Genomic DNA, 13,954 nt, shown 5'->3' with positions numbered 1-13,954 from the left:
GGTTAACCCTCTGTAGGCAGGTTATCCAAACAAAGTGTCAGCAGACGGAGCATGAGGGAGCGGCTCTGTGGCTAAGGATGCACGCGCAGAGAGCAGGGATACTGACCAACACGTGGCCCCCTGCCTCCGCGCTCTGGCTGGCTATGGCCACGCCGAGCCACATGCCTTCCACCATCTCCATGGAGCTAGCTATAAAGAGTCAAACAGAATGAGGAAGCAAAATGTTTACACACGTGCCGTGTATCAATGTTCCACAAGTGCCTAAACAAGAACCGGGCACACACTAAGCATTATTTATTAGTTACTAGTTCACCGAACTGCATGGTTCTAGATCGCAGCAGCAAACTGGTACCCAGGGCAAACCCAGATGAACACAGAGGAAGACAAATTCTCTCGAAGAGCCTGGATACTTTGCTTTGCTCAATGAATATTTGAACCACGGTCTTATTTTTCTGCACATTCAAATCTTTCATTATTGATTTTTTGATTCTTTGTTCATGCAGTTCCAAAGCACAGATGTTATTGTTTTTAATGTTTATGTAATGGTGAGCCTTTAAAGTGTCTCTCTGACAGATGACTGGTGATGTTTGTCGCCTCTGTCTCCATCATGATGCCTCCCAGATGCCAGCTTAACCTGAAGCAGGGTTCCCCAATATTTGCTCCCCAGGGGCCAAATTATATCAATGACACAAAGCCAAGAGCCACTGCCCCCAATATTGCTCGGGGTGGGGAGAGTGAGTGAATCTTTATGATTGAACAAGATGTTATTACTGTTGGCCGTCAAATTGCAACATTGCTGTATGTGCATGGAAACCAATTCCAAACATATGAATAGCTGTCATAAAAACAATCGAAAGCAATGGCTTCTAACTGTACAGGACAGAGAAATTCACATGGCCAGTGGGGGTCGATCCATCATGATAGCATCAGCACCACCAACACAAAGTGAAGCTACGTTACCAAATGGATGGAGTTTATAGGGAAATCAGCAGGCTGCTGATCTGCACCTGAGGAGCAGCACTTACTGAAAGATGGTGTCAGACACCAGAAGGTCCAGACGGCATGTTGGTGTTACTGATCAGATCAGAGTAAGGAGAGAGACACGGGGCTGAGAGACGAACCACAGAATGACCCCGTTGTGGCGACACCCTCAGCGAACAGCGACACCCGTGAGCCTGTGCAGAGGCGCCAGGCTTGAGCTCATTTCCGTTTCCGTGAATCACAGTTATGAGAGAGTTCTGATGTTTCTGATCATTTCACCAGATGGGTTGATTTCCTTGAACAAACCAGACACCATGTTTCTGAAGAAAAAATGTTTACACTGCTGTATACACTGGAGTCCCTGGCTGCATGAGCAGTGACCAGAGGGTTGTTTTTAATAAGAGCATCTGCACACAAAACACTATGGACTCAGAAAAACTTAAACTGCCCTTACCATCCTAGCAATGCTGTACCTGTTGAACCTTAGTCACATTGTTCTCATGCTGTGTTAGAAGTAAGTTATTCATATGTTTGGAATTGGTTTCCATGCACATCCAGCAATGTTGCACTTTGACGGTCAACAGTAATAACATCTTGTTCAATCATAAAGCTTTGGAAAAATAGTGACACTTGTGACTTTGATTTCTGTGGAAATAATGCTAACAGCAGAAATATGGAAGAATCAATAAGACATATAAGAGACTTTAAACAAATACAAAGAGCACATATTAGCTCATAAAATGGAGAAGGGTGACAATTCTGCATCTTTGACTTGTAAGCTCTCGGTGTCAGAGCAAATGGGTTTCTGATGACGTCCTTAAGAAGCTAGAACAGGAAAACGTATTAGTGCAAGACCCGGGAAGCAGCAGAGTACAGCCTGGGAAGTGGAGACCCTCCAGGACAGCACTGTAAATGTGTCGTAGTGCTCCTGATCCAGTGACTAGTTATGAGGATAATGTCTCTGTGTAGAGTGCGTACTGGCATTCACAACCCATGACCACTTCATCTTTCACAGCCTTACTGCACAGCATATCACTGACCTCATCATACCTGTCAAGTTTTGGATTTGAAAATAAGGGAAATTTTCCGGTACCCACTGCGAGCCACCCCACCACCCCAACCAAGCTCCAGTATCCCTTACATTTTAAGACAGGTGTACAAGAAATCTAAAATAACCACTTGTCATTTACATTTTATTTTCATTACACATTTTCTTTTAATTTCTCATGTTCACTCATGTGGCTCTCTGACATTCACTAATGACTTATTTGTTGCAGACTTTGTATCCTTGTTGAAGTCGTCACAGAAGGTGAAAGTGACGTTGTTTGTCCGCACACAGCATTGCCATTTTAACCTCCGCATTTATGACCTGGTTAATGTTGTAAATGACCTGTAGACTACTGCAGGTGGCAGTTCTCGCGAGGCTACTGACAGTTCAGTTTGGAGAGGCAGAGGAATTTTTTTTAATGATACTATAATACGGGAGATTTACGGGAAAGTGGGGTAAAATACGGTAGTTTCCCGGCCAAAACGGGAGACTTGACAGCTATGGACCTCATACAGCCAAGACAATTACAAAAGTTAGCAGATACAGATTGATCCAGTTTAGCAGGGTCATAAATCTATTGTAGTATATGGTAAATGGTAAATGTATTATATCACCTTTACTACATTGTTAAATATATTACTTAGCTTCCTGAAACCAAATTAGCAAATATACAAAACCTCAGTACAGACACTTACTATTTTATGCTGTAAAAGTTTATGAAAAAGTATGCAATTACAACTCGAGTTTATAGAACTACCAAACTACATAATATCAAAAAATAAAGTTTAGAAAATTGCAGATTATACATTACTTTTGGATTATACTTTAGTAGGTCCATTTTGGCTTCCTAATACATTCTTACCTAACAGAGGACATGTGGGAAAGAAATGAGAGAGGTTGCCTACCTGAGCTGACCAGATCCATCCTCGTGCAGTCAGAGGTTTCCGTGGTGATGGGACAGGAATAAACAGCGCCTGTCTCATTGACCTTTAGCTGTGGTAGGGCTTTCTCCTTCGGTGCACCGGTCAGAAGCCTGGAGAATTAGAACATAGCCTGTTTCGGTCACAATTAACACAATGAAGGTAAAAACCCACCACAGACCAAAGCTTGGGAGGCGCAATATTTCAAATATCCTGGCAAACAGTGACAAGATGAACACAAAGATCATAACTTGAGTGGTAGGGCAACATTTGTAAAAAGTTGCATCAATCGCTAACACAGGAAAAGGGAACAAAGGAACACTGGCAAATTTTGCGCTCAGAAGGCCGATCAGTTATGACATAGCAGGCCACCATATACCGGTGTCAGAGAACAGAGTGTCTTTGTGTTTATTTACTTTTCTTTGTTGTTTTGCACATGTGTGTAACTGATAACACAACAAGAGGGTTTTGCTGACAATAATGGCCGGCTGTTATAAACCAAGAGCAAGAAAGAAGACTGAGAAGAAGAAAGACAACAAATCTGACACTCCACTCCGTAAGGTGAGATGTAGAAAACGGATAAAAGAAACAATTTACTGCCTTCAGATCTGCCTCATCTCACCCACACACCACCTCATACCCGCATGCCTGCTCTTTCCTCAGGGAGTCATGTGACTACAAATCAGATTTGGCATGGAAGGAATGTGTAGCGGGGATGTCAGATGAAGGGTGAAGGAGCATCTGCATGTCTGAACCTGATGACAGCAGACAGAAAGCCTGCAGATTCCAGCACTCCATTTTCAGGTCTCACAAAGCTGCAAAGTCTTCGTTGTGTGTTTACTGCTGTGTGTGTTCGTTCTTCTAGGGCACAAAACCGCGCCCCTATTCAACGTCCATGTTGCCATCTCTCCAACTGCACGGTGGGCAATGTACAAAATATAGTACAAGCAAAGACGATTCTGTGAGTTCTGCGCTGTTATTGTTCTAAGTGGACACGATGTTTCAATTCCCTGTCCTGAGGCAGTGAAATACCAGAAGCAAGGAGAATGCATACTGAAAGCAGGGTTACGTCACCTGAGCAAGACACACTTTTTTGCAGCCTGAAGGTATATGCTTTATTACCAGGTGTTATCCGCCCCAGGAGTGAGATACGCAATGCCCATTATTACCTTATACATTCACAAAAGGTGTATAATTTCAATATCTACCAAGATGCTGTCAAAATGCAGTCAGGGACAATCAACTCACAAAAAAAGCAAAGATATATGCAAATGAATTCTGAGGTTTTTACGGAAAATATACTCAGCAGAAAAGGGATTGGGGGGAAAAATTGCATTCTTGGAGACAGCCTGTATCAGGCACTTGGGGTGTTTAGACAGCAGAGAGAGACGGTTTTAGTGCCACGGATCCTGTTGGCACTGGCAGCCCAGAGGAGGCAGCAATATCTACAGGAGACACACCGTAGCAAATCCAACCGCATTTACCACAGGCCCACATGGGAGGCCTACATGTGGAGGAGAAAGGAGTCAACTCAAAAAGAAATAAAGTACCATTACTCAAAATTTCCCAACCAAAGCCATAACTGCCTAGGAGTGAGGAGAAAAGAGCTGACCTTCCGCTCAGAACTGCTAATCAGATATATTACAACATGGAAGCTACCTCATGGACAACATTACCAATTAATCCAGTTCTCTAAGGAACAGGACCAGACATCCTCGTGAGCTGTAGCTCGTCCTCTTATTGATTAATGCAATTACCTATAAAAAAAAAGGGGGGCGGGGGGGAAGAGACGCTGGGGTTGGGATCACTTAGTCAAAGGCAGTATGTGAGATTCCACAGATGTTGAGAGCTTGAGAGGGAGGGAACGAGGGGGTGGGAATGGGGGGGAGGAAGGCAGATGAGTCAACTCAAGAGAGCCAAAGGCAAACATCTGAAGAAAAAGGAGGACCACCTACTTAATTGGAGTATGTGTGTATCTAAGAATACTGTGACATGTGATTACTGTGTTCCCACAGCCTCTGAAAGTTAGAGAAGACTAACAAAAGAGAGTTCATCTTCAAAAAAACAGTACCAGCTGTCTTTTCTTAAACAATTTTACTGCATGATATTTTGAATCGTAGTGTCTCAGTTGTATGCGCTGTTGCCTCGTCCCTCTGAGGTTGTGTTCATGCAATGGTTTCCTCCAGGAAATCCTCTGAGGAATCCATTTTTTCCTGCATTCCAAAACATGTGATTAGGTGAATTGTTGTGTCTCTAAATGAATCGTGTGAGTGAAGGTGGCCTGTGATGGACTGGCATCCCATCCAGCATGTTCGCTGTGTCCTTGAATGTAGCTCTTAGCCCTTTGATGATAGAAGAATTGCTACAACCTCTCAGATACTGGGGAGGGGTAGGTTCCACAAACCTGGATTTCTCAGTTAGCTGGATGATTTGAGCCAAATATGCAAAATGTCCAACAGGAAACCATGTAAGTGAAAATCCTATTGAACAATCCCCACATTTGGCTTACGTTATCTGGCTAATGAAGAAATCCGGCTATGTGGAATATCCCCCTGATCTAACTTGCACAATGCAAACAAAGCACAGCACAAACGTCAATGGGTTGACGGCCTGCATGTTTGTCATTAGGTAAGCAGTACGGAGGTCAAAGTCATGAATGTGAGATCTGAAGGTTTTAAGATGGACTACTTCAGATTATTATCCATTATAGACACAGAACTGTCAGTTAAATAGCGCAATGCAATGTGTCTCTGATCAATGATTGCAACATTGTTGTGTTGTGCTGAAGCTGAAGTGTAATATTTACCCTAAAGCCAAGGACTTCATACACTGTAGAATCCTGCCCCAATACATTAATTACTGCGGTATACAAAAGGTATGCGTGCTGAACCTACTGCAGATACACCTCCAGCCTCACTCACGTTAGCGGTCTGTGGAAGGAAAGTCACATTCCTCGCACTTTTAATAATGGCCCCATGTATAATTTATGAATTTTCACATTATATGAAGTAGTCACTGTTAAAAAAAAATCAGCAACCCTGAGGTCAGTGCATCATGCATACTTGCAACTGTAGCAGCTGCCCACAAAAAGAAGAAAATAATGGACCAAATTATGTTGCTAGGTACTAGCATGGAGACCCACGCTGACACAAAGGGCATGAAATGAACTGTGTCAGGCTAGTACACTGCATTAAACACTGCTCTGGATTAAGACACCAAATAGCTTTTCTAGTTCCTAGATGTAACTCCAGCTGGGTGCCTTATTCATCGGTACCACAGCAGGTAGTGCACTGCGGTTTTTACTGGATTTTAAATGCAATCATATCTTTCTGGTCTGGTGTTAGTCCAGGGTGAGATTGCAGCAACAAAGTGCTCACGAGTCTGACCTTTAAATAACTTGTAACACTTAGTTGTACGTTAGCTACCTTAATTAAGCACTTGTTAGAAAGTGCAATAAAGCAAATACCATGTATGATAAAAATATATAGCATAAAACGGGCGGCAGCTAAACACTTTATCATTAAGCTCAGACATCTGAGACACTCTGCATACGTAACGACTCAGTCTCACACCATTTGTTTAATATGCAGAGAAATGACTTTGAAGGTCTCAGAGAACGTTAAGGACAATGGCTGGAAACGCGGCACCCGTGTGACTGGCCACCTGCCTTGCGCGGCAGTCGCCATGGAGATGAACGACAGGACCCTGTTTATGGTCAAAGCTTACCTCTCAGGAAGGAGTCGGTGGAAAATAGAAAAGCCACAAGCGTACATCAGGGCCTATAGCGGCTCGTCAGTGAGAGATGGGCCAGCGATAGCATGTGCTAAACGGTCAGCAAGATACACAGAACTGTCACGCACCGGAGTGCAATGACTGCAGTCGTTTTGCTGCGTGCACCCTCATGATCAGAGATGACATGATGACTGTGCCACAACTGCAGACGTACGGGGGCCCCTTAGCCTTCCTAACGGATCAGAATAAGTGGAGCTGAAAAATGCCAGGTGCAGAAAGACTAGGAACTTGATCACAGGCATGTGCAGTTGGCGGCAATATTCATACTGTATGCATGTATCAACAGGCAAATGATGTCAAATTTAACATTAACTTTGGATATATACCACAGACCATGGAAAGTTTAGAGCTTCTGCTTTATTCAATAAAAAATAAAAAATAAAAACAAGTTACTGTAATATGACAGACACTGAACTAACTATGAGACAGGTCATTGCAAAGGCCTCTTTAGTTAGTAGAGTGTGGGCCTTTACATGTGTTCTCATATTAGGTTAAAATTGCAGATATTACAATAATAGATGCAGACAGACCTGGACATGCTTATTTGAGTCAGAAAAACAATTTGGTAGAAGAAATTAATTAATTAAAAGTAATTCCTTCAAAGGGCATTGACACACACTGAAGGCACTAGATGGGAAATCCAACAGGCATTTACAAAGACGTCTCCAGTTCATAGAGTCATAAATAAACCAAAAGGAGAAAAAGAATTAGTATATGTCACTGACCGAAATTTACTGATCTACAGATACAATTATAACATTAAAGTAGTAACACATCAATGATCAAGTATCTCATAAGAACATAAGAACATAAGGCATTCATGGCATTGCTTGAAATGCATTCATGATACCATAATGTAGCAGGCTATGCAGGAGGCCTCTTAGTTCATCAGTTATTATATTCCTTTTTGACAGACAACTGCCATCTGACTTGTGCTTCCTGGAATACCCCCCCCCCCAGCTCATTGTGCCCCTGTACTGGAAAAGCACTACAGAATATAAATGGATGGCAATATAAACCCAGTATGATCACCAGACTGCCCCCATGGCATCAGAGTTTCAAAGCATAACAACAAACACTTAGAAAATTCACAGGAGACCAGGGTGGTTTTCTCAGACGTTTAGCCTTAATGTGGAACAAATGTCATTTTCCCATCTCTGATTTCTCAGCAACGTTCATTTTTGAGAGGATGCCAGAGAAAAAAGGTTAAATGCAAGCTGCACAACCACAATTACAACCCCAAGCTGATCTGTGGACGACAATCAAAAGCTATTAGAAAACTTTCATTCATCCATCTATCTATCCGGCCATCTACTGACTGCCTGTCCTGATCAGGCAGCACAGGGCAGTCGGCTGTGGGACCTCAGAGAGGGTCTCTCTGACCCACTGGAATCAGCCAGTCTAGGCCAATGGGAAGAACCTGAGATACTGGGGTGGGACTAGGGCAGGGTGTTATGGACCATATCTCTGCATTCTTAGGCAGAATAGCGATACATGATGTACATCTCGGTATTTGGATGAAATGTTGAGCTTGTCAGTCAAAGACACATGTGAGATGTCACAAACAAAATGAAATGCAAATTGCAAAAACAAGGTTTCCTTCCATGTTCGCAAATAACTACAACTATTAGGTACAGAAATTTATTTAAGTCTGAAAACAAAGATAAAAATACATTTTGCCTATATCAGTGTTGCATCTGTCAAATACAGCAGCTACGACATCAAAGTGCAACTCCACTACACTATGTCTACCAAGAGTCCCCTTTTTATCGGTTTACGACATTGCTCTCAAAACAAGTCAATCAAAATCTAAAACCGATTTGGCAAACACCTTCAAATTCAGAAGTCTGACAACCACTGAAAATGCAGATCTTCATTTCAACATTAACTTCAATAAAATAAGACTTCGATCTACGATTTTTTTTATCTGTCATTTTTTTTTTAGGAAATGAACCAAGTAACAATGTTCAATCGACTTTCCCCTCCATGAGATTCCCCATGAAAAGCTAAGGGAATGTTTTTATTTGAGCTGTAAATCCTGGGATTCTGTGCGTCATGACCGAAGCTCTTGGGTTGTTTGCACACAGGAGGGAATACTATCGAAAATCTTTAGAAAGCTCTGCTCATGCTATTTTAATGCACAATAAAGGTACACTGCCTGGCCAAAAAAAAAGTCGCAGAGTTTAATATTTTGTTGAACCTCCTTTAACTGATTGTGTTGCACATTTGTTAATGCATTGTTTCCATGTGCTTATGCAGCATCTCAACATTTTTTTCATCCAGATTTGCATTAAGTTCTCGTCAAGATCTTCTATTCATGATAGGTGAGTTGAACTACTCCGTAAAGTTTTCTTCAGCACATCTGAAAGAATTTCAGTGGGGTTAAGGTCAAGCCTCTGTGCTGCCAAATTCACGTGTGAAAATGATCCCTTGCGCTCCCTAAACTACTCTTTAGCAGTTGGAGCCGTATGAATCTTGGCATTATCATCCAGGAATATGTCCATGCCTTTAGGTAAGAAAAAACCCATTGATGAGACAACCTGACCATTCAGAAGATTCAGGTATTCAGCTGACTTCACCTTATTGCTGCATAACGTTGCTAAGCTTTAATAAAGATCCTATCCTTGACTTTTAAGAACCTGCTGATTTAAATTCAAGAGGTGACTTTTTTTTGGCCAGGCAGTGTAAATCGATAAACTGTATTGTATCATCCTATATCTCATGCTATTCCTCCATTCAATAAGAAATAATAAGGTGTTATGATTTTTAAATTAACGTTAACATTGACAGACTCAATTTTAACACATGGTAAAAGTATATTAATATAAAGAGTATTGTCTCATCCTACAGTATACCGCTTTAGAAAATATACTGATATATCACAAAAAGTTGATATATCCCCCAACTCTAGGCAGGACATTCACACGGGGACATGAAATTGCCAAGTTCAACACTTAAAGCATTTTCTGTTCCCCTAAAAACACTAAGGGATTACAGGCCGATTACTGGCTGTCTGTATGGTGTCATTGTTGCAGTCTCCACAGTGTAATTCCTGTGCTGAGCCACCTTGACAGGACCAAGCTCTGGTCAGATTTCATCCTACAAAACAGCAGTGCAAGAAGGAACATAAAAGAGATGATTTGACAATTTTAGAAAATGGAGAATAACTGGAAAGAGTAATAAAATAAGCAGAGTGAAAATCAGAGAAGTAGCTTAGCGAAAAGAGATATAGGGAAGATGGACAATATGCTACAGCACTCTGTTCATAATCTTTTTCATAAAATTGCTAACTATAATATAAATAGAATGGATGCAGCCTGTCCAACAGTACATGTATATACTGTATGAATCAGAGGGTCACAAAGGGAGGATCTATTCTAGATCACATCCCAGACAGCACAGGCAACAAAGCAGGGTGAACAAATGGTGTGACACCCTGGAGGGGATGCCAGTCCATCACGGGGCACAGGGCAGGGGATACCCAGGATGGGATGCCAGTCCATCATAGGGCACCAGGCAGGGGATACCCAGGATGGGATGCCAGTCCATCACGGGGCACAGGGCAGGAGATACCCAGGATGGGATGCCCGTTCATGACAGGCTTCAAGGGTTTATTTAACTTGAACACAAAATGTATTTTAAATGCTATAGTGCAAAAAAATCAGAGCAGTAGATTGTGAGGTGCAAACTGTTGTACCGTTAAGAAGGTAATTACCATATGCTAATGAAAAGCTTAGTTTGGAAAGAAATAATTGCAGTCTGATAGCTGTAAATCATGGACAACCAGGACCAGTGGGCAACAGACAGGTAACTGAATGTGTTTTGGGTAGGGGTAGCGCTACCGATTGTCCTTCACAGAGCCAAAAACCTAATAAACAAGCCCACTGGCTTCTGCACTACCTGCACTACCTCCATCAGCAGGCCTGTCCCAACCTGCCACTCGGCAGGCAATGCACACAGCAAAGGGCCAAGCATTCCAGGGATTCCTTAAGGTCAGTGAGACCGGACTGGCCAATCAGAAGGCGGACATAAGCCATCACTGTGGAATAAGCAGAAGGGCTAAGCTCAGGCATGGCCTGAACCAGACTGTGGGGGAGGGCACAGGAAAGGAGGCAAACACATAGGGGACTAGTGAAATAAATGCACTTAAGCTGCCTAAGGGTTCTGCAACATTCCAGACTTCAGTAGGTAGCTCTTATCTGCACTGTGGTATGCAGCACTCCCTTTGCTGTGTTTAACTTGCAGGTGTGTAGGCAGGCAGGTGGACGAACAGACACTGAGCTCTAGCTTCTAAACCCCATACTTATCTTTGATTGCTTATGAAATTAGTGAACCCAGCCCCGACTGTCCTTTTCCTTCTGTGGAAAAAGGACTCAGATGAACTCAGATGTTTCTAATATTTCTAGGATGTCTTCAATTAAATATTTCCTTCGTGTTTTGAGCAGATTAGAGCGCTCTCTCTACCCCATTTCAGCATTCTTTGAATGCTCCATAGCATGGCATCCAGAGAAAATAAGCTGACTGGGGGAAAAAAAAACACATTATTGTGGGGAAATCATGTAGACATAGCTGGGGTGCCCATAAAACATAAACCACAATACAGGGAGACCAAGAAAAACAGTATTTTGCTTGACAGTGACACACGTAATCTCCTTTGATGCTCAAAAAACAATGCAAGGAGCAACAGATGTTTTAAATTAGATGTGAACCAATAAAAGCCAATAATATGGTAAAAACATGTTTTTCATATCAAATAATCATTTAGCAATTTAAAACACTAAGGATGAACGTGTGCCGCTCTGTCCCCGGCCATCACAACACAACGAGGCTCAGAGATGAGGTCCTTCAGAGGAGCTCCTTACACACCATCCAGCCTTATTACGGGGACCACGCCCCCAGCTTTTGGACTGCAGTTGCTGGACGACAGCCATCTGTCCCTCCCCCTCCCCCCACCAGACAGCCCCCACAAGCCCAAGACACAGTCAGCCACTGCCCGGTGCTTCCTGCACAGAAAGCTAGCCAGGCAGGATTCTGGGCCAATTAGGAGCTGGCACCATGCAGCTTGATGCCCAGTGCTACTGGAGGCCAGAGCAGAATTAGCTTTTATTACCGATTCCTTCTACTGTTACTCAGCAATACTGCCACACAATAAGAACTGACTATGCGCAGCTGGCATCAAAGCTGGCTTGGAAGGTGAGTTTAGCTGCGTTTATGTTCGGTTGCCTGACAAACACCTTTTTAAAAACAATCTTTAAAAAAATCTATTCATAGAGCAATACTTGTGAGGCAGTATGTAGCTCAGTGGGCTAAGCCTGTGTGCCTGTAATCACGAGGTTGCTGGTTCAAACCCAGCCTCAGCACGTCTGTGGCTCCTTGAGTAAGACCCTTAACCGCCAGCTCCCTGGGCACCTCTACAGGTGGCTGCCCTTTGCGGGCAGCTTACTCGACAAAAAAGAGCAAGTTGAAGGAGCCATAAAGGGAATTTCCCCACAGAGATCAATAAAAAAGTATCGATTATTATTTATAAAGTCAATTACTTTGCTCAAGGGCACTACAGCAAAGATACTCTTCAGTTAATGAGCCTATGTTCTTAACCACTGTACCACCTGCACTTAGGGGGACATGCCACACATGTGTAATTAATCAGCATGTTCTACTGTGGCACTCAACCAAAGGCATGACTATCTTCAATTTGGACAAATGCTTGGGAATTAAACAGTGTAAGCGCAGTGAGGAGGAGAGTATCGCTCCAACACATGGAATCTCCTTGGCTACTCCTGCAATCTCAGTCCAAACAGCATCTTACATTGTTATTGCTCACAAAGTCCCACCTGAAGGCATTTCAGCTGCCTCAACTTTATTGCACTTTACTTAGATAGATCCCCTAAAAATGATAGGGGAAAAAAAACAGCCACAGCTGGTAATCCACCCCCCCTCCCCCTTTTGAAAAGCACAGGACAGTATATGCCACTAAAGACATTAACAAAACAACAAAATAAAACACCGCAGTGCAGAAAGTCACCAATTCAACCTACGTACAACTGTACTTTATATTTTGCAGTTTTTCCAAGATGGCAGCAGGATTTCTAAGCACCTCCATCCAAAACAATTACTGCCATTCACTACAGAGCCCTGCTGGACCACCTGTTTTATCTGGGGCCACAATACCAAAGGTCCAAACAATGCTAATGCTTTTTGCCGCTAATACGATCCCACGTTACTGAGGAAGAGGGCGAAATGTCCTGCTTTCTGTCGGAACATCAGAACTTACGTGAAAATAAATACCGTTAGCCAAGCCCTCTGATCTATTTAATTTTAACGTATTCCTACTTTGCTTTCCGATCCATATAGCATTAAATGTCACACAAAATAATTCTGAAATGCATAAAATATAGCTTCGTCTAGTTCGCTGTAACATTTATGACGTGCATGTTGTTCTAGACATATTCTGAATACAGTCTCCTGCAGTTTCATTACACCGAGTAAAACATAATCCACTGCCGGCCCTGGTTGTAAATGATGTTCTCAGCTGGACTGATTGGTCCATTATAAATGATCGCTAATAAACAACTAATAAACATTCTTAGCTTACTGCATGCAGCCTTATTTGTAGGCTACTTATTCTGTGTTGCCATACCTCATGCATAAAGTCATAATTAATCGGGAAAAATTATTCTTTTAAAGATAATTAATTTAGCACCGTGAATAAACGTTACATGAAAGAATAGGCTACATATACTGTACACTGATAAGCACACAGGCTCAGTTTAATACTAGGTAGTCTATAATTAACTAATTATACGGCTGAACAGACGGACGCGGTTTACTGGGTACAAGACAGTAACAGAAACTTCCGTTATGACTTCCGTAAATGTAAGTCCGTGCTTAAATCTAAAAGTGCTTTAATGCACTTTGAGGCAAAAGAGAGATGCAGGGGATGCCGTAATCTGTAACACTCCTGACAAAGGCATTAATTGAAAAATATTCTTCTTCAGTGTCAGCTGTAGATCAGCTAGGCTATTTGCTGCAGTCCTGGGAACTAATAAACAATTTTTTACACCCACTATTCCAGTTTACAGTGATTTCTAAATAGGGTTACCAAAGATATGGTTGTCCAAGGAACAAATTATTAGGGATATTCCCGTACTTTAACTTTGACATGAAAAGAAAATTTATTTTGCTGAATGAATGAAATCGGAATGAAATTCGGAAA

The 13,954-nt window shown here is 42.3% G+C and overlaps 1 protein-coding gene across 1 annotated transcript in view; it reads right to left on the bottom strand.

The window, feature by feature from the left end:
* itga3b (integrin, alpha 3b) overlaps positions 1 to 13,954 on the bottom strand; it is a 34,664-nt gene that overhangs the window by 20,032 nt on the left and 678 nt on the right. Inside the window, exons 2-3 of the mRNA XM_023820802.2 lie at positions 2,935 to 3,062; positions 107 to 189 (exon numbers count right to left, since the gene is read on the bottom strand). Of these exons, the coding sequence (XP_023676570.2) occupies positions 107 to 189; positions 2,935 to 3,062 (211 nt within the window). The remainder of the gene's footprint in view (positions 1 to 106; positions 190 to 2,934; positions 3,063 to 13,954) is intronic.

The sequence above is a fragment of the Paramormyrops kingsleyae genome, chromosome 5 (assembly GCF_048594095.1).
Source record: "Paramormyrops kingsleyae isolate MSU_618 chromosome 5, PKINGS_0.4, whole genome shotgun sequence".
Taxonomy (NCBI): Eukaryota; Metazoa; Chordata; class Actinopteri; order Osteoglossiformes; family Mormyridae; genus Paramormyrops; species Paramormyrops kingsleyae.
This window is presented reverse-complemented; position numbering and strand designations above follow the sequence as displayed.